This window comes from Panthera leo, chromosome C1, assembly GCF_018350215.1.
Source record: "Panthera leo isolate Ple1 chromosome C1, P.leo_Ple1_pat1.1, whole genome shotgun sequence".
In the NCBI taxonomy this organism is placed as follows: Eukaryota; Metazoa; Chordata; class Mammalia; order Carnivora; family Felidae; genus Panthera; species Panthera leo.
The window spans coordinates 93,502,469-93,527,954 of record NC_056686.1 but is presented as its reverse complement, the minus strand read 5'-3'; the positions used below and the strand labels follow the sequence as shown (position 1 = coordinate 93,527,954).

The following is a 25,486-nucleotide window of genomic DNA, read 5'->3' as shown; positions in this document are numbered from 1 at the left end:
CAAACAGCTGTTAGCCGTGTGGCTGGTGGAATTTTCCAATTCCTTCCCCTCTCGTTACCCCAGTGGTGAATGGGGATGAAGTCTGCGTCAAGGTTGGTAGCTAAAAATATTTCCTAGGCATCAAATTACAGATGTGATGCCCAAATCCGGAGTGAAGAAGGCACTGGCCAAGCGGGCAAGGTGGCCTCTGAGGTCAGAACAGACTAAAGATTCCTTCTGGGACCTATGGAGGGGCTGCAGGTGGCTTTTATGGATTAGTGACTTGGTAGCCAATACCCTGGCAGCCTTTGGGGCCAGGTGAGTACAAAGTAAGAGAAATCTCAGCTTGGCATTCACTCAGCCACTGGCCAAGCGAGGCAGGCCAAGACACAGGTTTGGGCTGTGTTTATCCCCATCATCTGGATAGAGATAAGGGCTGCCTTTGATTTCTCTTGCCCTTTACATCTGAGAAGCTCAGAGTACGTCATGGGCATTCTCGAAGATGCTGGTCTCTCACTCTGGCAAGAGGAGGGTCAGACAAGGGCACGGAAAGCTGGGACGGGCACAAATGGTGCCAAGAACCAGGAAAAACTCCTGAATTTTCTCACCCTCCTTGGTCCCCCAGCTCATCAATGTCAGAGAAGAGGAAGCTAACCTGTGTTACTTCTAGTTCTATCTGAAGTGCACAGAACAAGCCACTTTGGGCCAAGAGCCTTGGCCCCAAGGAAGGTGAGAGGTAGCGTAGGGAAGGAGAGATTTCGGGATGGCTTGGTAATCAGCGTCTGTCTTGGTGGTGTGTGCAGTGAGGGTGGGCGCTGAGGGGTCTTCGGTCAGCTTCCTTACAACTGTTGTGTCTCTAAGTGGCCCGTCCGCCAGCTGGCTGTGTTCCGAATATCCGACATGGGTGCAGTTGCCTTCCCGCCACGGTTGAGACCTTCTGCTGACGAAGACCTCCTCTCTTCCGTCCTCCACCAGAGCTAACCCTCCTGCCCCGGCATCTCCTGGAAAGGCTGCAGAATGGCCTGGGCTCTTTCTCTCCGGTTTAGGTCTCCTCAACAATCCTCTAGTAGAGTCTACCTGCTCAATTTGGGAAGGTTCCTTAATGTTCACCCAGGAAAGAAGGGGGAGAGGAAGGAAGTTAAGCTTTACGAATGAAATGTCAGGTACCGGGCTAAAGCAGTAAGAATGCAGGATCTTAATCGAGCCTTGGGGGAACCTGCTAAGATGGGCAGTATTATCCCCAATTTTATAAGCGCTGTAGCTCAGCAGGCAAGTTGTCAAAGATAGCACAGCCAGCGGTAGATGCAAGGCTAGAGCTCCGGTTCTCCAGTTCCTGTCCACGGTCAGTCCCAAGGAGAGCTGATCTAACTCTAGAGAGATCTGTGATGGAGCAAAAACCCCAGAGTGACGGCTGGCTAAAAGGAGCCACCAGGGGCCACCTGGCTCCACCTGTTTTCAGTCTGTGCTGGCCCAGCCTCTAACTTCCAGACTAATTGTTCTTCACATTGGCGGGAAGTGGGCACAGCAAGTCTGATGAAAGATTCGAACCCTGCCTGTAGAATATAACATACAAACAACGTTGGCTGCAACTTTGGGGGGCTCACGCACCCTGAGAGTCCGGAAATGGTCTTTGAGACCCAGCAAGTCTGCATAGGAGCCTAGGTGGGAAAGAGAGCCAGGGTTTGGAAGGGTGGAGGAAGACAGAAACAGTGCTACGGGGGCAGGGCGGGAGCAGAGAGGTGGTCACTGACGGCCAGGGAAGGGGTCCCTGGACTGAGCGTCAGGTGCACGGGGCACCTCCCAGGGTGAAGTGTGTTGGCATCAAGTGAGGTCACCAGAAGGCATCATGGAGCCCTGGGGGTGCTGAGGGGGGCAGGGTCCCCCAGGCCAGTCCTGGCCCATTCCAGAACTGGGTTTTGTTCTACAAATGGATTCAGGAACACAACTCAGAGTTCTAAACCTCCATTTGGCAAGCGGACTAAGATTTCTCCCCCTGGGGCGCCTGGATGGCTTAGTTGGTTGAGCATCCAACTTCAGCCTAGGTCATGTTCTCACGGTTCAGGAGTTGGAGCCCCGCATCGGGCTCTGTGCTGACAGCTCAGAGCCTGGAGCTGCTTCGGATTCTGTGTCTCCCTCTTTCTCTGCTCGTCCCCCGCTCACACTCTGTCTCTCTCTCAAAAGTAAGTAATAAACATAAAAAAAGATTAAAAAAAAAAAGATTTCTTCCCCTGAAGCCAGAAGTGTCCACAATGACAATAAAAACCCTCAGAGTAACCCAAACCTTCCATCCGCCAAGCAAGGGTGGGGTGGCGTCAGGCTAACCCAGCCGCCAAGGCAGCCTGTTAAAAATAATGCTTACGTAAAGAAAACACCCCCAGAAAAAGAATCCCGAGTAATCTGGGCGGGCTGGAATAAACGCCTCCTGTTCGGACCTACCTCTGAGATGAAATGATCTATTTCTTCCTTGAACTGCTCCCCCAGTTCTGTTCATTCACGTGCTTGCTCAGCAGACACCCAAACAGTGTTTTGGGTTTGCCCAGCTGTTCTATTTCCAGCCTGTTGAGTTCATTTTAGGTTCCACGGTCGGGATTGGTCCCTCCTCCTTCTCCCTCCTCCCTTTCTCGGTCCTCCTCTTCCCGCATTTTCTCACTCCTCCCGCCCCACTTCCCTTCCGACTCCTCCGTCTCCCACCCGTCCTCCCTGCCTCTCTCCCCCACCCCCCTCCAGGATCCCTGCTCTCTGTCTCTCCTCTAGTGCTTTCTCCCACGTCCCCGCTCTTCGGCTCCTATGCCCCAGAGCTCGCGGGTGTGTGTAGACAAGCCCTGGGAGAGAGGAGGACTGCAAGGTGGGGTGCAGGTGGTAGCCCTGGCAGCAGGCAGCTTGGCGGGCTTCTCTCTGGCTTCTCACGGTCAAGTACACAGGTATCACACAGGTGCTTCACGGCCACCAGGAGGGAAATGGCCTCGCCAGCCGGTCACCTCGAGAGCATCCATGTCCCGAGGCCCTGCATCATGCTTGGACACTGCCTCCGTCCTGTCATCTCCCTAGTGAATAGCCCTAGCAAGGATTTCGGGCAAAGGGTTTCTAGTGCTTTCTGTTGTGGAAGTCACGCCTGCCAAGCCCTACTCCCCTGATTGTGTCTCTACAACACGGCGGACGTGCACAGAGCACCATTTGCCTGCCTGAGCCTGGCTAGCTGTTTCACCTATTTCACCTCTCTTCGCTCCTCCTGGCAAAAAAAAAAAAAAAAAAAAAAAAAAAAAAAGGCACAAGCAGCAAAGCCAGTGGCAGCTAAAATTCTGGGTGTGGGCAGTTAATCGATGACAGGAGAGGGGCCAGTGCCACAGGGCCAGCTGCAGCCTGTAGAGCCAGCGGTCAGGGGCATGGGGGTGGGGCAGAGTCAGGCTGAATGGGTTCAGGTCAAAATCGGGATGTGAAATCTGTCTGTGAGATTGCTGTCGGGCTGATCTCCGTGCCTTGGTTCCTTATCTGTCACATGGAAGTGATTAAAAGAGCTCTTACCTCCTAGGTTTGTTCTGAAGATGAATCCGCACAGAAGGCTTAGCACAATGCTTGGCCTGTCAGGTGCTCAATGTGAGCTATTACTATTTCTAGAAGCACCAGCTCTCCTCTTCTGGAGGAACACCCCAGCCCCTGAGGGAAGGTCAGAGGAATGATAACCTTTCACCTCAGGTAGTGCTCCAGGGGTTCCAGAAGACCCGTCTACCCACTTCCTCATTTAACCTTCATACCTCCTGTGGATGAGGGCAGGGGAGGTTGAATTCCCATTTCACAGACGTGGAAACTGAGGCCAAGCAATGTCATGGGACTGGGCCAGGCTCCTATGGAAACAACCCTCTCCAGCTTCTCTCTCTATGGCCCACTCGGGCAGCGGGGATTTTGCCCACATTGGTGCTCAGAGAGTTGGAGAGGGCAGGAGGCTCATAAAAGAACACTGGTGAAGACTGAGAACGTGGAATATGGAGAAGGGAAGAACCTGGGACACGAGCCCTTGGCTGGTCCACGTAGACTCCAGGGACGGTCTGAAGCCATTAGCACCAGGAGAGAAAGGCCCACTGGCTGGCCAGAGCCTGGGAAGCTGAGGGGAGTGGGGGGCTGTGGATGGGGGCACTGCTGGCAGTGGGGGGGGGGGGGCTGGGCTGGCACACAGTGGTGGGTGGTAGAGGGAGGGGCCCAGCATCCCAGGGAACTGTTCTGGACAGATTCTGAGACCAGACATGGGCTAGAATGACAAGTGTGAATGGCAGAAGTCAGGAGTGAGCGGCTAGCTCATTCCCTGTCTACTCATTCATTCCTCCATTCATTCATTCATCATTGAGCTCCTGAGCACCGAGCAGGAGCTGGAGATAAAAGCCTTAATAAGTGAGTAAATAGTAAGTCCCCATAAACAAGTAAATAAGCAACAGGCTATCCCTGTGCTAAGTCCTACACTAGAGGGGCGTACCAGGTACCGTGAGGGTATAAAGGAAGAGTCCAGGGAAGATTCTCACCGGAGGTGACAGATGAGCGGGACTTGAGGGACGTATAAGTCCCTTGAGGGATGTATGTGTTTGCCAGGCAGGGGACTCAATACTGGAATATGGAAGGGGGTCCAAAAGGAGAGAGAGGGTCTTCGAGACAGGCAACTCCTATCACATATCACTTCTGATTTCCCTTTCGTGCTCCATTTTCTTTTAGTAATCAAAGCAAAGCCCAAATTCCTTGTAGAACTCTGGCCTCTACCTTGACTCACACAAGGAGCTCCTGCTTTCTCTCTCCTCTGGTCAAAACAAACAAACAAAATATCTACCCTCCCTAGAGTTCTCTGGTGTGAGGACTTCCGATAACAGAGAACAAGGCTCTTACTCCATAAGCTGAGAGGAGTTCTAGTAATCCTATGTCCTGGGAAATGAAATATACATGGGCCCTGATTTATACTACCGTGTGGATGACTGGCACAAGATACTTTTCTCTGCATATATTAGAACATGAAGAGAGGGTGGAGAGACTAGAAGGACCTGGGAAATGTGCGGGTGTTTGAGGTGCAGTAAGGGTGTAGCGTATTTAGTGAGGATAGACACAAACTCAAGAAGAGACATGGAGGGTTCTAGAAACCAATTTTCCAGTTCTGTCCAGGGAAATGCAGCTGGTCACAGTGCAGCACGCTATGTCCAGAGGGAGAGTGCTGCCATTGGAGCCTTCTCACACACCCCCTACCCTCACCATCCCACCCCCCCCCCCCACCAGGCTGTCTGGGAGCTGGTTGCCACCTGGGGGGGGAGGAAGGTCCTGAGAGAAATGAGGTCCCTAATGGATCTGCCAGGAGTACAAACAGTATCGTTCCCTCAGGGGGAGGAGGCAGTCCTGAGGCATGAGGCTAGACGCAGCTGGGGTAGTGGGAAGGAAACTGGTTCCGACTCCTATTCCTATAGTGCCCCCCTGGTCCACTGAGACGACAGCACAAGCTGGCCACCAGGCTGACCATGTATTGGCTTGGGAAGGGGGAGGGTCCTGGGGGAGCTTCTCGGTGCCGGTAGTGGAAGCCATGGCAAAACTCTGCTCTCCATAGCAACTTGGCAGCCGCCACCCCAGGGAGGGCCACCATGGCAACAGCCGGGCCAGGAGCCGCTCCTCTGGGGGCTCTGGGCCTCCTGGGATCACCCCTGGTCTTCCCGAGGGCCAGCTGCCTGGGCCTGGGCCAGGCGGGACACTGAGGGTATGGGGAAAAGTCTGTTTTTGTTTGTTGCCCCCCTCCTTTTTTTTTTTTTTTTTTTTTTTTTTTTGTTTATTTATTCTTGAGAGACAGAGAGAGAGAGAATATGAGTGGGGAGGCGCAGAGAGAGAGAATCCCAAGCAGACTCCACACTGTGTGCAGAGCCTGACTTGGGACTTGAACTCACAAACCATGAGATCATGACCGGAGCCCAAGTCAGGAGTCAGACACTTAACCGACTGAGCCACCTGGGCTCCCCTCCCTTGTTTGTTTGATTTGAACATTTGATCATGGATATTGAATTTTAAGTGACTGTCCTTGGACCTGGGGCCTAAAGGTGAGAAACCGTGGGGGGAGGTGGTGAGTGGGTCTCTAGGGAGATAAAGAACAGAGTTGCCCATGGTTAAGGAATCCCAGGCTTTGGTCCCTACAGAGGTCCCCTCAGGGGTAGTGACACCCCAGTGGCCCCAGGCTCTGTCAGCTGAGGGCTCAGGATGACCCGGAGGAGCCCCACTGTCCCACCCAGAGGCCTGAGCTGGACCAGGAGGCTCAGAGTTCCAGAAAGAGTGCATATGGGTGAGGGGGACTGGCTTGAGGGCCATGCTGGGCCAGGCAACTTGTTTTCTGTCCCTCTTTCCCACCCCCCAACCTCTCTCCCTGCCAGCTTTGTCTTTTGCCTCTTCCCATCTGCCTTTTCCCCAGAGCACTTACCCCACAGGGCTCAGCCCTGAGGGGAGACAGGGTGAATGAGCTCCCTCAGGTGGCTCACCGGTTGGGGAGGGGGTTTGACAAGTTCCTGAAGTTCCGAAGTTCTGGAAGGAAGAGCAGGAAGAGCTAGGAGAACTCCCCTCTCTGCCTCCCTCTCTCTCAGTCCTCATTATTCTGACAGTTTCTCAGGCAGGAAATGCATAATGTAAAGAGAAGAGCTTTCACGTTACTCCCCAAGGACTCCCAGGAATGCCCTAGAAGTGAGGTGCAGAAGCCAGCTGGAGACAGCTTGGAGGAAAAACATAGGATGCAGTTCAGCGGCTGCTTATGGCACGGCCATGTCTGCCCATTCATTCATTCATAAACTATTTACTGAGCCCCTAGCACTGTGCGGGGCCCCAGGTACTTACAGGGAGGCAGGCAAGGGGCAAATACGTGGTTACAAAGCATGCTAAGCACCCCGAAGAAAATGAGCCCGCTGCAGTGATAGAAAACAACACGGGGCACTGGAGGGGGCCACCAGGGAAGTGACATTTAAAGCCACACCAGAGGGGTGAGGCAAAGGGGTCAGGTGAGGTGGGCACAGTGTTCCATTAAAGGTGGAAGAGACGCTGTGTGTAACAAAGGTTCGGGGGCTGAGGGAAGAGGGGCGTGGGGGGGCACGGACAGAGGTAGGGAGGGGTCTGAGGAGGCACAGGGCCGTGAGGGCCCCCCTTTACCTTGACAGAGTTTAGATTTTACTCAAAGTGCAGTGGGAATCCAGCCACTGTGGGTTGAAGATGGGTTAACGTGATCTAGTGTCCATTTTCGGAAGGCCTGTCTGGCTGCTGGGAGGACACTGGGGTGTAGACAGGCAGCTGGGGCCCAGCGAGGAAGGGGTGAGAGATGGAAGGCTTGCGAGGCGTATTTCAGAACTAGGAATGACAGCATTGAAGTGGGCTGGAATGAGGGTGGGAGAGGTTATTATGTGTGTCTTTAGTCTACCGGTCTTTTGGCCTAGCCCCCCCATTAGAATGTCAGCTCCATGAGGGCAGGGGTCCCGCCGACTGGGTCACTGTTGGTTCCCCAGGATGCAGTACGGGCATTTGATAAAGATTTAACGTGAGTGAGTGAGTGAGTGAGTTAAGGTATGAGAGGGAGGGGTTGACGATGACACCCTGGTTTTTGCTCAGCCTCAGTGTGGATGGTGGTAGCACATGGACGGGGAGAGGAGGACAGGGAGGGAGAACCGTGAAATCAGAGTCCAATGTCAGGGGAGCGTGGGGGTGCTTTTGAGGGGCTGAGCAGGCAGGGTGAGTGGGTGTGGAGAGCGGGGAGGGGAGGGGGTCGTACTCTCTGGTCACTGATGTACATGCAACATGGAAAGCAGTGCCTGGAATAGAGAAAAAGTTTAATATATGTTTGTTGGATGAATGGATGAATGAATGAATGAACAAATGAATGAAGTTGAGAGGAGAGTTCTGGGGCTGGGCCTACAAACATGGCTGTCACCAGCTTCTGGAAGGCGTTTATGACTATAGGAGTGGGTGAGATCACCTAGCAAAGTGGGTGTAGAGAGAGAAAGGAAGGGACCTCCTCAGGCCAACCCTAGTCCCCACACCGGCAATTGCTGATTTACGAAGCAGGGAGCCTAGCTTAGCAAAAGCAGAGCCTGGCCGTTCTGGGAGACTCTTATGGAATAGCCCTAAAGACAGGTAAATATGGTGACTGGGGGTGGGGGTGCAGGCTGGCCCCTCAGCCCTGTGAGAAACGGAGAAGCTTCCAGCACCAAGAGTAGAAGGCCTCTGACCCCTCTGACCTGGAGCCACAGCTCTCCTGGCTCCCTCTCCTCAGCCCGTGATGCTATGGTCAGGCCCAGGTGAGGTTCCCCGGGGGGAAAGCAGCTCCAAGCGTCCCTGGCAGCCCTTGTGGCCCCTAGAGCAACCCATGCTATCCGGGGCTGAGGCGTGGTGACCACAGCCCCAGGTGACTGGGCCAGCTCACGTGCCACCTGTCATGTTGATCCCACAAAAGCCTGGAGCCGGGCAATGAGGGCAGGTGCTCACGGTGATAACGCTGTCAGGGCCCGGGAGGCTGTAGGGGCGGGTACTGGCCACACATCGCAGGGTATCAACCCAAGCAAGGGTATCAACCGAGTCATTGAACCAGATGCACCACAGATGCCAGTCTCAGCCCTGGCATACACCCAGGATTGGCTGGAAAGAGGCAGACAGGGAGTCTAGCAGGGAGTTCCCCTCCAGAGCAAAGGACTTTGAGGAAAATCATGCCAGGAAAAGAGCTTATCTGGGTCCTGTTAGGAAGACCCGGGCTCCAGACCAGCCTCCACCGCTGAGTAGCTGCGTGGCCCCGTCAGTCAGAACGTGTGAGAACCGGAAGAGGTCTTCTAATTCAACCTTCCATGCCGAGTGGAAGTTCTTCCCACAAACCCTGGCACGTGACCACTCAATGTCTCTCCGGACATTTCCAGGGACAGGAACCTCGTACCCACAAGGCGGTCATTCCTATTCGGCAGTTCTGTCAGAAAGGTCTTTTACCAAAGGCCTAGAAGGACCCAACGCTAGATGTTAATAGTGTGGCCTCCAGGGAGGAGCGTAGGACTGAGGGAGGATGACAGGGCCTTCCTTCCCTGTTGATTTGGTATGGGATGCTTTCAACACCATGTGGGGAATTTGTAATAGCAGGAAAACAAAAAGCCAGGTTCTTCTTTATTTGACCCCGATCTGTCCTCCTAACATTTCCACCTACTGGTCCCAGGTCTGCTCTCCGGGATCAGAAGATAAGCTAAACCCACTTCCCCTCAGATGCCTTCAAATACTGAAGATGGGGGTCCCTTTTCTTCTGCAGGCTGAGCTGCTCCTGCTATAACTTGGTCTCCAGACCCGTCCCCATCCCAGTCACTCCCTTCAGACAATAAAACTCAGTGGGTTGCAGAGGAAAGAATCAAGAATTCCATGAGTTGGGGGTTATGCTAATTAACAACAGCCCCTTTTCTGTGGGGGGTGGGGTCAGGCACTAGCAGGGCACCCACTTCCTCAATTCCAATTGAGGTGAATGAAATGAAAACCATTAAAAGCACAAATCCCTGCCCTCGGGCTGATGACTTAGAAGTCCCATTCCATTTACAAGGCAGGAAAGCATTGGACTCTTGGAGTCAGACTAGTTGGGTTCAAATCCCAGCTTGGCCCCTTTTTGGCTGGGTGACCCAACATGGCTGTCCTGCAGTTTTCTCTGTGAAACAAGAATAATGATGACACCGGTCTCGAAATGAGTTTTTAAGAGCATTAGATGTATCGCCCGGCACTCAATAAATGTTAGCTGTTTGGCATTATGACCCCCCACTCTCTCTGCCTGCTTCACAAGAAGATGAGGGCTTTACCGAAATGACGCTAATTCATAGCACTTATCTGAAAGATGAGGCCAGAAACCAAACTGGGGTGGGTTACTGGGGGGAAGTTGCTCCACGACGCTCCTCCTCCCCCCCAATATTTGTAAGCAATGATCATGTGCCCAGGGTTTTACAGGCACTGCTCACTGGGTTCTCCCAACAGTTCCATGAGGTAGGTGCCATCAATACTCCCATTCAACGGATGAGGAAATAAAGATTCACACGGGTTAAGTAGGTTAAGTGACTTGCCCCAGGTCCCACAACTAGGAAGTCATGGGGCCAGGACTCCAAGCTGAGTGTGAGTGTGTCTGACTCCCAAAGTTGGTCTTGGACACCGGTGTCCTGTTCTTTGAACCAGCCCCCTCGTTTGGGCTCAGCCCCTGCTTTTTTTTTTTTTTTTAATTTTTTTTTTTAACGTTTATTTATTTTTGAGACAGAGAGAGACAGAGCATGAACGGGGGAGGGTCAGAGAGAGGGAGACACAGAATCCGAAACAGGCTCCAGGCTCTGTCAGCACAGAGCCTGACGCGGGGCTCGAACTCACGGACCGCGAGATCATGACCTGAGCCGAAGTCGGCCGCTTAACCGACTGAGCCACCCAGGCGCCCCAGCCCCTGCTTTTTTGAGGAAGTCACGGCCTTCCTTTCCCGACAGCCCTGCCCGCTGTTCCTGTGAGGTGAAGCGGACGGGTAGTCTGTTCTCACTGAACTCTCCGCCCCTCTCCCCTCCAGGAGTCTGCACCAGCGTGTCACCGGGGACCCTGCATCTCCTTGGGTCCCCTGAGGGCCACCCTGGCCTCTGGTGCCCCGGGGCTGTTTGCTGGTTCTTGGCCCCTGACCGTGAAACGGTTCCACACTCATCTACGAAAAACAAAACAAAACAAAAACCCCCAGCCATCTTGGACGTGGGCCCCGATGCGTAATGTCGTTATGGAGCCAGAAGTACATCCCATCCCATTATGGCCTGGCCAAGCTTCTCTGAGGCCAGCCTGGCTGCAAATGGCTTTCTCCGGCCTGGAAAGGGGGGGCAGGGGCACAGGCCCTGCTTGCCCTCCGCGGCCGGACAAGATCTTATCTTTAATTGACAACTGGCAGCCTGCCATTGCTTTGCCTCGGCCGGCTCAGGCTCCAAGCCCGATTTTCTCTTGTGCCTCAAGAGCAGGCTTCCCCTCACTTCTTCCATCCCCTCTGCCTTCCTCACCCCCTGCCCCCTGTTATGCGCTTGTCCTTTCTTGGCGTGACTGAACACGGCGAACTCAGAAGTCTGTGGGGAAAAGCCTAAGAGCTCCGGAAAGGGGTGAGGAGGGAACGAACACTTGCTGTGGGCATCTTCTCTACGTCATAGGCACACCGAGGGCACTGGGCCCGGTCCTTACACGCGCGGTCTTTGAAACCCAAACTGGGCTGTTGTGATCCTCTTTCTACAGAATGGAAAACTGAGGTTGGCTGAGCTGTTCCCAAGTCACCCAGCTAGTAAGTGGCTTTGAACTGAGGCCCTACGACTCTAGACTTTGAACCGAGGCCCTACGACTCTAGTTTATGCCTAGAGTAAGAGGGTGAGGCAAACAAACATGTGCCCAGAGCTGGCTGCATGATTTACGGAGCCCGGTGCAAAAATGAACACGCAGGGCCCCTTCTTCCATCATTTCAAGACGGTGGCAGCTGAGCATGAAGGTGCGGGGCCATTTTGAACGAGCCCACAAGGCAGCAGAGCTGGGAGCCAGCCCTGCGTGTGCCTCCATGTGACTGAGCGGGGAAACAACAGTGAGGGGCACGTGTCCCCATCGCTTACCCAGGATTCATTTATTCCCCATCGCTAAGTGGTCCCGGATGTGCCACCTGTCCCTTGCCGGCCTCAGTTCGTCAGCCATCCAGTCTTCGCAATGACTCTGGCATCCCCAAGGCCTTGGCCCACATAGCACTGGTGCAATTCCAGGGAAGGTGGCGGGGGGGGGGGGGGGTGGCCTGCACAAGCAAGCAGGAATACAGGGGTATGCCTTCCAAACACATCTCTTCCGCGTCACAGAGGGGGTCAGGTGGCAGCGGTGGAGACCAGAACGCTGCCTGGGAGCCGGGGGTCCCGGGTCAGCCCTCTTTCACGACCCCGGGCAAGCCTGTCCTTCTCTGGGCATTCGTGCCTAGCTCTAAACGCAGGGGTTGGCAGGCATCGGTGATTCCGGGCGGGGACAGGGCTAGGATCGGAGTGTGTTGCATGTCTCAGGTGTTGGGGTGGAAGCCCGGGGAGGTCCCCACAGACACAGAGCCAGAAAGGAGAGGCGGACGCAGTCACTCGAGGCGGGAGCAGCAGGACGCTCCAGATGTCTTTATTGGGGCTCGAGCACAGCACGACGGTGGAAGGCGCGCAGACAGGGCGGCAGGGCCCAGCCTAGGCATGCCTCAGACACACACACACACACACACACACACACACACACACACACACACACGAGGGGACAGCTTTACAAAAGGACTGACCAACGCCAGGGAGGGGCAGGGCGGGTGGGACTGCGGTGAGAGGGCCGCGGGAGGGGCAGAGGCCAAGGTTGAAGGGGTCACCTGGCCTCTGCTATTGCACGCGTCCTCTGGCCACCGGCCAGGAAGTACAGTATTGCAACTGGTCTCCGCTTGCCCGAGGCTTCCCCTTCTCAGACCCCTGAGCCAGAGGGGCAGACAGACCCCTTCCCTGCCCGTCTGCCCAGCAGCATCTTTGAAAACAAATGGACGGAGGAGACAGAACAAAAACCCCAAAATAAAAAAAGACAAAACGCCCCCTCGGTCCAGGACACAGGTAAGGTGGAGGAGGAGTGGAAGAAGCTGCAGAGGAAGTCCCCTGGAAGTCCCCCAAAACTGGGGCGTGGGGTGGGAGGTAGAACCCCAATCTGGGGTGGGGTGGGGCCAGTGGAGCAGTGACCCCGGGGGGCAACCGTGCCTTCCCCACAGGCCGCCGGCTACAGGGGAAGGAAACAACCCCGAGGGGCCAAGTCTGGCCTGCCCGCCCCCCCCCCCCCACCTTGGGACTGGCAGAGCCCAGACGCTCTTTCTTGGGACATTCCACACACGTGTTCAGCAGAAACAAGGAGTCAGTGAAGAAGAGGGGGGCCAGGGGGCGGGGCCTGGGCCTGGGGAGACACAGCCTAACAGAGAAGACAGACCACCAGTAGCACGTGCACCACACACGAGTATAGTACGTACGAATATAGATACTATATGTGCATATATATTTCTTCGGTGTACAACAGAACATCAGACCCAGATGGCTCTGGGCCTGGAGGGTCACATGGGAGGTTTTCCGTCAGTCCTGTGCAAACAAGGGTCTCTGAGTCTTTCCCAGCGAAAGATTCTTGCCAGGGTTCCAGAGTTTCCCTAAGCCTCTGGCTTTCTGTCTGTCTGCCTGCCTCTCTCATGTTGGTGCCGCTTAAGAGAGGGTGAGGACTTCAGCCTGGGCATAGCTGGGCGAGAGGGCGTCTTGGCAGGTCTCTGTGTTTAAAGAGCACAGGTGTGAGACACTGGGACGCACGCTTTCGGCTCAACATTGCCGTCTGGGGGGGCAAGGAGTTCAGCAAAAGAAAGGGAGAAACAAAGAATGAGATGTTAGAAGGAAGCCAGCTGCTGACCCACAGCCTGTGGGCTAAGGACTAGGCCAGGAGCAGAGCTGGAAGGCATGGGGACCCCGGGCTAAGAGGCCAGGAAGAGCAAGGATGGGTCAGCGAATGGGGTGAGCCCCTTCATCACCCCTCTGCCTACCCAGCACTAGGCCAAGGTGACTCGTAGGCCATGTTACAGCTTATCTCCATACCTGCTCACGTAACGAGCTCCAGGAATCACAAGCCCTCAGGTCTTCAAAACCCCAGTGCAGTGGGCGGAGGGATCACAGACCTACATGCTGGCACGGAGGGAGTGGGGGACGTTCCTGGTGTGGCCTGGAGTCCAACCTGGGCGGCCCACCCCCGCATAGCTCGACCTGCCACCTACCACCTGGGGCCACTCCATTGTCCCCGGGGCGGAGGGACAGGGGTGGCTGGTGAAGAAGGTGCCTGAGTGTGCTGCCCTGTCGTGCCCGGCCACAGTTCCTCAATCTGGCAGGAACAGAGTTCTAGCAGTTGGAGGGTGGATGCCGAAGGGGAGGGTCAGGGAGGATGCACGTGTCCGTCTCAGAAGAGAAGGCCAGAAAGGAGCATCTTATTGAGAAACCCAACCCTTCTCAGTGAACCCTTCTCGGCAGCTCAGCCTCAGCCTGGAATGTCAGTGGCCTGGGCCTTCCCTTCCCCTACCCTCCCAGCGGGGGCACAGGCAGGGCGGGCAAGGAGGCTGCTGTGGGGGTAGGGGTTTGGGGGTGATAGTCTCTGACCAGGGCAGGGGAGGCCCTCCTCTCCCAGGAAGCTCTGTGACAGGGTAGTCTGGGCCCAAGGGGGTGACTCCTGGAGCCCCAGCCCTTGGGCTGGTACTCAGTCTCCCCTCTGACTCCCGGCCTACACTGAACAGACACCTTCCACCTCTGGTTCCAGCTCGCAGCTCTTCCCAGAAGCCCTGGGGGCTGACAAATGCCTCTAAGTTTGTCAGCAGGCCTGGTGCAAACTCGTAAGGTGAACAACTCCTATCCCGGCTGCTTCCCTGCTCTGTGGGGGAGGGGGTGGGCCGCAGCTGTGAGGGAAAGGCTTCTAGAAGACAAAGTAATGGGTACAGGTCCAAGTCTACACCCAACGTGAAGCCAACTGTGCTCTCAGATTACAGGTGGAAGGGAGAGCCTTCCCCTGAGGAGGGAGGCCCAAGGTCTGGACAGGCTGAGGCCCACGTAGGCAGCTGCGTTCCTAGGCAGGGCCCCGTGTACAGTGGGTCTCTGCAAACTCCAGGACTCACTTTGCCCCTTCCCAGGGCCCTGGGAGGTCCAGAGGTCCTGAGAGGTAGCAGCCTACTCAGCCGTCCTGTTAGCTAGGTCCTCTGTTTCCCCCACGGAAGCCAGAGAACCAGGGGGGACAGGTGGGAGCCCATCTCCCAAGGCACCAGGGGCTCCAGCTTGGCACTCCTGCATCATGTCGCCCAGGGACATCTGTGCCCACCGGAGGGGTGCCATGAGCATGCCCATCCCTGTGGGAGGGAGGAGAGGGAAGGAGGAGGTGGGTACCGTGGAAACTTGGGCTCCTGACAACTTGAGGGCTGCCACAGAAATAGCCAACTCAGTTCCCCGAACCAGAAAGGCAAGTCAGAGGAGAAAATAGCTGTGGCGTCCAGGCTAAACTGGACACCTAGCTCATCACATCCCCATCAGACTCAGGAGCCCCATGCAAGGAGCCCTGTGGGGCCGGGACTGAATCCGTCCTCACGAAGGAAAAGCAGCTGGGCTCTCAGATTCAGTGACGAGACGGTGCTTAATGTCTCCATCCTGCTCCACGGGGCTTCCCAGCCCCGGTCACTGAAAGGGGCCTGTCCAGGCCACATGGATGCCGCTGTATTTTCTCATCTCTTAGCGGGACATTTCATTCTGAGAACAAGCAGGAGACAGGCCCCACAGGCCACAGCAGGGCTGGGGTATGCCAGTACCCATCGTGAACACACTTTTCCGGAAGGGACATTCGTGTGTCTGCCCAAGGCTGAAGACAGACGACACTGAAATGGGGGTGCTCCTGGCACAGGTTTTTCACAACAGCCAACCTCATGAAATGGTCTGACCTTTCTGCCCAGCGCACCTTCCGGGGTGGCCTCCCAATCCCCCAGCCTCCTGCCGAGTCCCTGAATTCTGTCCTTCCATTCCTATCTTTGCCCACCCTGGAAGGAGCAGATACGGACCTTAGTCATTCCCTCTACAAAGTTGCATAATCTGACTCTAAAAATTGCCAGGCGCACGGCTCCACTGTCAGGTCTAATTCCCATCAGGTGAAACAGGAAATGGCTTGGCCGAGGCCTTCTGCGTTCCTGAAGCTGAGGGGGCCCAGAGAGCCTCCCTGGGAAGCTGCTGGGGAGGGGCCGCCTGCAACCGGCCCTGCCTGGCCCGGGAGTGGCCACGTGCGAGGGGCAGGATGGCTTCTGTCCCCACGCTTCCCCTCAGCTGCCCCTGCCCAGGGGGCACCCCTGCTCACTCAATGACTCACAAACCTGTTGTGCTCCTGGGCTCGTTAGGTAAATGAATACACTTAATTATAGAAATTAGATGAGTCTCCGGTTCTGGCAGCAATACAGAGCGCAGAGGCTGGGTGGGAGCGGCAGGTGACTCAGAGGCAGAGCTGGGAGTTTGGGGGAGCGGAGAAGGAGGGAAGAGAAACTGTCGTGGAAGCAGAGAAAGCAGCGCGGGAGAGGCACCACTGCTGGGGCGCAGATGGGGTGCGGGGCTCTGCCGCCGGGTGTCACTCCGGAGAGGAGGGCATTCCCATGCCTAGGCAGCCAATTGTGGGGCCCTAGGGACCCCCACCTGCGTGCCAGGCCAGGGCTGGGGAACATCAGGCCTCCTCTCCCAGGGCGGCACTGTTCCCCTCGCGGGCCTAGCTCCCTGCACACCAGCAGAGACGCCCCATGAGACAGCCTTATTCTTGGCTGGTCTGGGTGTGGGATGGACAGACAGACAGACAGAGATATTCAGTGGCAGGCTGGTTGCTGACTGAAGGCCACGAGGAATGAAAATGCATTTGCTGTGATTACGATGGGGCCCTGAGGGCAGGCAAGGCCCAGAGGCACAGGTCCTGGGTGGGGGGCTGGCACGTCCGGCTCAGGATGGGGACTGGGGAGGTGCAAGCCCTGGGCGTAATCTCCCCCTTGTTCTCAGGCTCCAGAGCTGAACATTCTGGGGAGCTGGGTGCTGTGGAGGAGAGGCTCAGGGGCCTGGATTCTCCTGCATCTCGCCCGGCTCCCTCAGGCCCCAGGAGGTATGAGGGCTGGAGGGCATGTGAGCGTGTGTGCCCGGGGGTGGGGAGAGCCGAGGGTGCCGCTAAGGGGCCAGGTGTCCAGGTGGAGGGCTGGTGAGAGGGTGGAAGGGGTGGGAGAGCGGGAGCTTTCTTGGAGGGTAGGGTGAGCTGTATCTTGATGCCAGTGGAGACAGCCCCAGACTGGTTCCAGCTGCTCCAGCTATGTTGTTTAGACTCCGGGACTTTGCGCAGCCTTGGTGAAGAAAAGGCACATGGGTCAGAGGGGCCTGGTTCCTCATCTGAGCAGCTCCGTGGGATCCATGCTCCAGGGGACCCCGCGGGGCAGTCAGCCCTGGGCTGGTTGAGGGGTCTGGCCCGCCTGGGAAAGGCTCCCTGACGTTCTTGGGCTTCCAGGTCACCTGGGCTCCAGAGGACAGATGCCAGGGCCGCACAGCTGATCTCTGCCCTGTCATTGTCCCCAAGTAAGTTCCCTTCCAGCTACACATACACCCCCCAGCCTCCAGCACCTTTCTACACCATCTTCGGAAGCCCTGATCAGCACCGGTCACCTTCCCCGCCCCCTCCCCCCCCCCCCCCCCCCCCCCCCCCCCAGGGAGTTCACACTCTGACACTTGGACAGCTATAGGCTCACAAGGGAGTCTCTGCCCGTGGCTGAAGGAGCCCTGGGCCCCCTACGCCAGGTCCCACACGTAGCCCCAGTGCAGAGAAGGGAGGCACGGTCTGGCATGGGGAAAGTTGCTGAGTGCTTGCTGGGAGTTTGGCGATGCTAACTGCCACGCTCGCTTAGCAGGGCCTGTTTCCCAGCAACCCACCTGTTCCCTCTCGAAGGTCACTCTAATTGGCTGAGCTGCATGCTTGTTGCCAAGAAGCAGTGTGGAGGCATCTTGAAAATAGAGCAGCCGGGCCACACGAGCTTCCAGAGAGATCTGGCGGTGTGGTACACGCTCCCCAGCCCAGGCACGTGCCCCTCCTGCCCCGGGTGTGACCCGCTCCCCACCTCCTCACGGTCCCGCCTAACTTGTACCCTCACAGCCTCTTCCACACTGCTACTTCCGCCAAGCCCCTCACAGTGCTGGAGTGCAAACAGGGCTGTCGGGCAGTCAGCTCGAGGCCTACATGGGAGGCAGGGTCCCCTCTGCCCCACATTCCGGGCCATCACTCAGCATGCTCCAGCCACAGCAAGTCTCTGGGTCTGAACCAGGATGCAGCAGAAGCCGCTGCGTGTTTGTGATGGGGGGCAGGAGAGATAGGCACATCCAGAGCCCAAGGACTGGGACACGCAGAGGACAGGGAGACCAGAGAGACGCAGGAGAGAGTGTAAATGGTCTGAGTACCTTCAACCTGCAGCCTCGTAGCTGGGGCCTCTGGGCCATCTCCTTCCAGCTGCCAGATGGCAGCTCCTGCTGGTGACACCCAACAGTACATATGCCCACCACAGCTGGACACACACCTCTCAGCGCCTCATTAGGGTCAGGATGCCCTGGGGATCCCGTGGGGGCAGGGGCTGGGAAGGTGCCCATGCAGGCTGCATGAGATGGGCAGGCCAGGAGACATGCTTGGGGGGACAGAGGCATCACAGACACTGCCCCGACTCACTCAACCCAGACCTGGACTGGAGTTTGGGACAGTGAGAAGTGGTGGGGGTGGGGGTGTGTGGATTTGGTTAAAAGAGGGCTGGTTAAGAAGTGGCCTGAGAACCCAGGGACAAGCTTTGTTTCGGGAGGAGTCAGGGTTTGTTCTGGAACTAGGTAGGGCATTTAGGCAGGTTAAGTCACAGGGACAGGGCAAGAATGACAAAAAAGTGATCAGGAACCGGGCAGGAGCACCTGCTCTTGAGACTCCTGTTCTCAGCCACTACTGGCCCTCAACCAACCTCCATCATTGCTGGCCCCCTTTTTGCAAGTAAGGAAGCCCTAAGTCCACGGCCCAGCTTCTGCCCTGCTCCTGCCATAGCTAGGGGCCTGCCGATGAATTTCAGCCTTTCCTTACAGGAGAGGACAGGCTACTCTCCTGAACCCTACAAATGCTTCAGAGCACACCTCAGAGGGGACACAGAGTCCCTACCCATCCCTACCCCCTTCCCCACCCCTTGGTCACCTGCTGGCTCTGCCTCAAGAGGCGTGCAGAGCTGGGCTGGCCCCTCCAGGGCTCCTGGACCCCCAGGGCAGGATGAGGAGGTCAGGCCTGTGCTAGGCTCTCCAAAGACATCACACCAGCAGCTCATTCTTATCCTGACTCCCGAAGGCTCTTGGTATCTCTCGGGACTTACTTGGGAAACCTTAGCTGTGTTTAAGGGAGGTCTAGGGAAAGTCTGGCAGTGACCCTGTGGAGCCAGGCCTCAAGGTCGTGGCAGGAACCAGAGGAAGAGGTGGTGATCAAATGGAGGGGAAAGGCAGGGGCCGCTGATTTGGCCTGCCCTTAGCCTCTAGCACTTAGTCTTTCTTCCCTGTGGCCATGGTGGGGGGCAGGGAGGGGCGTGGGTGCTGGGCTCTGTGAACCTCTGGGGGATGCTGGAGGCCTTTTTAGTCCAGGGAGTGCGAGATCAGGGTACTCATCTTAAAAGCGGGGGCACATCCAAGGCAGAGGAGATGGTGGCCAAGGCCTCAGGGGAGGAGGGGACCTCAAGGTTTGCAGGGGACACTGGGGAGACTCAGCTCCCTGGGGGCTCTCCACCTGCCCGGCCTGGGGAGCCATACCTTTCCGGACACTACCATCGGCACAGGCATAGTCCCCGGCGCTGAGCAGGAAGCAGGCGGCTGCCTTCTTGTTTTTGTCTCGGGGGCCAGAGCGTCGCAGGGCCCGGCGCTCCTCAGGGGTGGGGGCAGAGGCCAGGGGCTGGGTGAGGCCATTTCCCTCCTCATCGGACAGCACCGCATTGGCATCGCCGTTCTGCTTGGAGTCTAAAGGGAGCAGACAGAAAGGAGGCTGTGTGAGGGGCTGCTTGGGCCTTCCTCATGGGCTCACCTGGGGGCTCGCCAATCCCAGCCCTAGAGTGTCACTTCCCTCACCTGAGGGGGCCTGGCATCTCCCTGGGAGGGCCAGCGAGTGGGCCTGGCCCTGGGGGCAGGGGGCGGAATGCCCTCCTTCCCTCTCAGCCTTGGCCTAGGGTCGTTCCCGGGACAAGGAGCCACAGATACCCCAAGCCAGGGCTCCTGAATTCTGTCTGCCGCAGGCTGTCCCAGGAGATTAGCCTGAGGCAGGCGGCCGACTCAGCTTCCTCCTTGGGGCTGGCTCAGGCTGACACTTGGATGAGTTTGCATTCCCTCAGAGAACACCCGGCTTGCTGGGATGAGGGCTGGCACCGCCAGGGTTAAACCAATAAACAGGCCTCCACGGCCATCTCTCTGGACCCCCTGTAGGCGGTTAATCTTGCTCACCAGGCACCTCAGGCAGAGTCAAGTACCTAAAGGATTTGGAGCCCTCAGCTTGGGGCTCACCTGTCTGGGGAAGACCCTGCACAGAGGAGGCTCCAGTTCAGCTCCCACTGCTGTAGGCTTTGCCCCAAGCCCCTGCCTCCGTCAGGCAGCACAGTGGGCCCTTGGCTGGCTCGCTCTGAAGGCAGCGGCCTCAGCATGGGCCAGGAATGCCCTGACCACGGCCAAGTAGTTAGGGTCAGGCTGAGGTGCAGCTGACAGCAGCCACGGGTAAGTGTGCATCCAGGAGCTGGTGCAGGGACTTGCGCATTTTGATATTAGGTTTCCCTCTGAGCTCTGAAAGGGCCTAAGGGTACAGCTGAAATTCCCCGAGGCCCTGGCTGGGAGATTTCCACCCAGGGATGGGGGAAGGGGCACCACTTTGGTGGGGAAGAGGGGAGCCTGAGGGGGGTTGTTCCATCAAGGCCCCCAAATGACCCCAGGGAGTGAGTAGCCCCAGCATGTACTACGGCCACCCCCCAACAGGCCATAGGTGAGTGTTATGAGTCAGGCACCCCTCTGGAGAGTGAGTCCCACTTTGCCCCCAGAGCTTAGCCAAAAGCTGCTACCTTTGTCTCCTGGCCCACCCCCAGCCTCCCGATGGCCTGGCGTCCAAGGGCTGCCCAGGCGAGGAATCCCAGACCTCCCTCCGGAGCCCCTCCCACCACACTTAGGCTCCGGCTCTCCAGCCTAACTCCAAGTTTCTGTGGGTTAAGCCGATTTCCTTTCCCCTCTCTTGACGCAGGTGGAAGCAAACTTTCCAGGGGTGGCCTTTCCCATCCTTGAAGAACAGGATCCAGACCCGGAGGCCCTCCCCTTCCAGGGTGCAGAAGCCATTTCTTCTACCCTTCCTTTTCCCCTGCCCGACACTGTCTGGGCTACTCCCTCTCGGTTCCCTCCCATCCCATGTTAAACCCTGAGCCGAGGACTCAATCTAGCTTGTGCTGAACAGAAGGCAGCCTCCCACTGCTGTTACGTTATCACATTTATTAGGCCAAGAGACATCAGACTCCAACGTTTGGAAAGAAGTGATTCACTTGTTGATGCACCTTGGCAGAACAGCTGCCCTGCTCTCTAGCTAACAACGACAGCGCCTGATGCTTGTAGAGTGGTTTTCACTTCTCCAAATACTCTCAGATCTGTTATTCATTTGGGTCTCCTCAAAGTCTTGGGGAGTAGGAGATGACTCCCATTTTACAGGTGAAGAACCCATGATCAGAGACGGTTAGTGACTGGCCTCAGGTCACACAGCACCATGGCCAAGATGGTATTTGAATTCACAGCCCCATGCACCGCCTGCCGCAGCCTAAACTGGGTGGTAAACTCACTCCACAGACCCTAATGTTCAGAAAGCTATTGGAAAACCAGAAGAGAGAGAGATTTGGCCTCGACACTTTCTGCTTTTAAAGACACATCTTACACACTTAGGGCAGCCCAGGACAATAAAGGACAATCCCAAGTCCCAAGGGCTGAGGTTCATTTGGGGACTCCCTCCACCACTGGAGGGGTGGTGGCTTTCCTTCCCAACCCCCAATCTCACCTGCCCGTTTCCTCTCAACCATACCCTCTTCTGGGGCAGGGGGGCTGGTATCACTGTAGGTGCTGTCCCGGGGCGAGGTCTCCTCAGACTTGCAGTAAATGGGTGACTCAAGCTGGGGTGGCCGGGGCACATGCTTCTTTCTTTTTTTAGGCAGCTTCTGCTTGGCCATGGCCAGGGAGTAGTACATGCCGAAGTTGTTGACGATGACCGGCACGGGCATGGCAATGGTGAGCACGCCAGCCAGTGCACACAGCGCCCCCACCAGCATGCCCGACCACGTCTTGGGGTACATGTCCCCATAGCCCAGCGTCGTCATGGTGACCACCGCCCACCAGAAGCCAATGGGGATGTTCTTGAAGTCGGTGTGGTCGTTGCCCCGTGGGTCGGAGGGCCTGGCGCCAATGCGCTCGGCATAGTAGATCATGGTGGCGAAGATAAGCACGCCCAGGGCCAGGAAGATGATGAGCAGGAGGAACTCATTGGTGCTGGCACGCAGGGTGTGGCCCAGCACGCGCAGCCCCACGAAGTGGCGTGTGAGCTTGAAGATGCGCAGGATGCGCACGAAGCGCACAACGCGCAGGAAGCCCAGCACGTCTCGGGCTGCCTTGGAGGACAGGCCGCTCAGCCCCACCTCCAGGTAGAAGGGCAGGATGGCCACGAAGTCGATGATGTTGAGCAGGTTCTTGACGAAGTCTAGCGTGTCAGGGCAGCACACGATGCGCACCAGGAACTCCAGTGTAAACCACAGCACACACACGCCCTCGATGTAGGTCAGGATGGGCTCTGTCTCCACCTCCCGCCGGAAGTGCACGCTGGTCGTGTTCCCCACTCGGTGGATCTCTGTCACGTTGCGGTCAATGTTGAAGGCCTCGTGGGTCTCCAGACAGAAGGTGGTGATGGAGACCAGGATGAAGAAGAGAGAGGCGAAGGCCACCACCTGCGGGCGAGGAGGAGAGTGGGGCGGTTGTCAGGGATGGACGGGCGCCGTCCTGTTTGTGGAGAGTGAGGGCATGGGTCACCGGAAGGAAGGACGTTAGATGGTGAGAGGCGGGATGAAAGTAGTCGTGGGCTGGAACTCCCTCTTCAGAGGGTCTTTACTCATCTGCTCGGGTATTTTAAGGTAATTCTTCCCAATCTTTGTCACGGCACACAGAAGAGACAGGCTGCTTCTGGCTGGAGGCAACTGGACAGGAAACTATACTATTGGCTACGACGCGCCCCACCCCCCCCGCCCCGCCCTTAACGCTCTGGCTCCGCCCACTGCTGACTCTGGCCCCGCCTCCTGCCTAGCTCCGCACCCCTGTAGAAGGGTCGTGCCTTAAAGCTTCTCAAACTGTAATGGGTATATAAATCATCTAGGAATCTTGTTAAAATCTGATTCTGATTCTGATTCAGGGCCAGGGTAGGGCCTGTGATTCTGCATTTCTAACAAACTCTCAGGAGAGGCTGCTGGTCCACAGACTACACTTGGAGTAATTAGGCTTTAGGGGCAATGGTCCTCAAAGTGAGGTCCCGGACCAGCTGCAGGAGCAGCAGCACTTGGGAACTAGTTAGAAATGCAAATTCTTGACCCTGTAAACTTACTGAATGAGAAATACTGTGGGTAGGGCCCAGCTATCTGCTTTAACAAACCTTCCAGGTAATTCTGATGCACGCTAAGTTTTGAGGTCCACTGTGTTAGGGATATGCCCGGAGAGAGGGCCTGGAGGGAATGAGTCCGGGCCTCTTTCTGCCAGCTGAGTCTTAGAACTCTAGCCACGACCCCCCACCTCCTCAAGTCCCAAGTCCCAGCCCCTCTCTACTACCTTGCAGCTTAGAATGTCCCAGCCAAATGCCCAGACAGTGAGAAGTGTCTGAAGGAAGGTAGCACGTTCCATAACAGAAGACAAGGGGAGGTCTGCCCAGAATAACCACCCCTCCCCTTCCCGACACCTGGCATTTCCTGGGACACTGAGCTCCAACAAAAATAAACTGCACCCACTGGGATCGGAGTGTGGCAGGGGCTGATCCAGACGGCTCGGATCTCGGGTAGAATGATGACAGTGGCACCCGGCAGAGGAACAGCTAGGTTTAAGTGTCCAATCATTATGAATGGAGATGAAATGCATGTGTAATAGCACCAATTACGGAACCCTCATCTGTTATTCATGCAATGCCATTCACCACTGTCGGGGCACCTGTTGCTGGGGTCTCCGCCCCCTGCTGCTGCCTGTCCTGCTCCGTGCGTGGGGATGAGCTTCCTCCCTGGGCAGAGGGCCGAGCTTAAATAGGTGGACGGGGAAGGACTGTGGCCCCATGGCCACTTGGCAATCCCCACACACTGACTTCCACCTGGCCATGGCTAATGGTGCCCCTCAGGGATGCTTTCCTCCCTGAGAGCGTGCATGAGGGAGGGGGAGAAGGCACACCTTGTTCTTAGTATTGCAAAACACCAATGGAGAATACAAGGGGAGCTGGGAAAATGAAACAGCAGCACCTCCGGGGCCTCTGGAGCAGAAGCAAGTCTGAGAGAACTTTGGGAATGAACATCCGTTAGCTGTCTGTTTTGTCCTGGCACAGCTGGGCACTTGGTACGTGTTACTGCCTTCGGTCCTCCCTGTGACCCTGTGAGGTAAGTCTCATCGTCTCCTTTTAAGGAGGAGTAACTAAGCATCAGAGAGGTTTAAATGCTTGCCTAAGGTCACATAGCCTAGAAGGGTTGGAAACCAGACTTGAACTCAGATCTGTTTACCTTTGGAGGCCATACCTTCTCTTCACACCGCACTGCCTTCACGATCAATTCACAGACCCAGGAAAGTCCTCTCTGAACTGTCAATACTGTTCCTAGCCAACTCCTTGATGACTACTATTTTACCCTTAGAGTTGTGTACCTTGGACTTAAGACAGACACCCACTGCACAGTAACATATCTTATTTACACTTGACCATGGACAGGTTGATTAAATGCAGCAAGGAAGGAGAACGGAGGTAGCAGACCACTTTCCCCACTTGAACAACTCTGCCTGGAGCTTCTCCTGTTTGTGGCTCTCCTATGAAGGTAAATTTCAAGTTCCTTTTCTGATCTCTCTCTCTCTTTTAAGTTTATTATTTATTTGAAGAGAAAGAGAGAGACCCCAACCAGGCTCCACGCTATCAGCACAGAGCCCGATGTGGGACTCGATCTCACGAACCATGAGATCATGACCTGAGCCGAAATCAAGAGTCACGTGCTTAACCGACTGAGCCACCCAGGTGCGCCTGATCTCATTTTTCTTCCCCGAGAAAGGTGCTATCAAGGCAATACAGACCGATGTGGGTATTAGGCAAACGGCTCTAGCCTGGGGGCTCTCCGTGGCCATCCAGAGATGAGCTGGTGGTGGCACCTGTTGAGTGGCCACTGTGATGCTGGGAACCGACTCCGGGCACTGCTCCCATCCCCAGCAGCAAAAGGGGTGGGGTAAGGCGTGGAGACGGCATACCCTAGCTCTGCCAGGAAGCATGGGAAGCAGGAGCCTGCTCTCTCTGAGGAAAAATTAGCCAGGAGAGTTGGCCCACCTGGGAGCCGAGCGTGAAGTTAATTAGTGATTTGGAAAAACAAGTTCAGGAAGAGCTGCCAAGGGGCTGAGCAGAGGGCACAGAGAGGGGAGAAGGGGAGGGAGGGCAGTGTGCCGGCCACCCTCTTACCCACAGGGCCAAGGAGCCAGCCTTGGTGCCTTCCTCACTGCCGCCCGGGCTCCTTCTGCAGCCGCCCAGTAAGTACAAACCACCCCTCCTGCCTTAGGGAACAGCCCCCTGAATTCCTGCGGTGTCCACTCACTTCTGTTTTTCCTTAGAGCTGTTGCAACTATTTTCTCGTATCACTCACCTCGGCCCTCCCAGGAGATGGGGCTGATAAAGGGTAGCCACATGTGCCCAT

At 56.4% G+C, this 25,486-nt stretch overlaps 1 protein-coding gene across 8 annotated transcripts in view; it reads right to left on the bottom strand.

Moving 5' to 3' along the window:
• The window catches only part of KCNC4 (potassium voltage-gated channel subfamily C member 4), a 46,240-nt gene that overhangs the window by 11,072 nt on the left and 9,682 nt on the right, over positions 1-25,486 (bottom strand). For 2 of the 8 annotated variants that reach the window (XM_042953321.1, XM_042953326.1), the window contains exons 2-3: positions 21,592-22,528; positions 19,335-19,538 (exon numbers count right to left, since the gene is read on the bottom strand). In XM_042953321.1, the coding sequence (XP_042809255.1) occupies positions 19,335-19,538; positions 21,592-22,528 (1,141 nt within the window). Of the gene's footprint in view, positions 1-544; positions 1,078-12,981; positions 16,871-19,334; positions 19,539-21,591; positions 22,529-25,486 lie in introns of those variants that run through there. The other 6 variants (XM_042953325.1, XM_042953327.1, XM_042953324.1 and 3 more) reach the window with 6 other exon arrangements.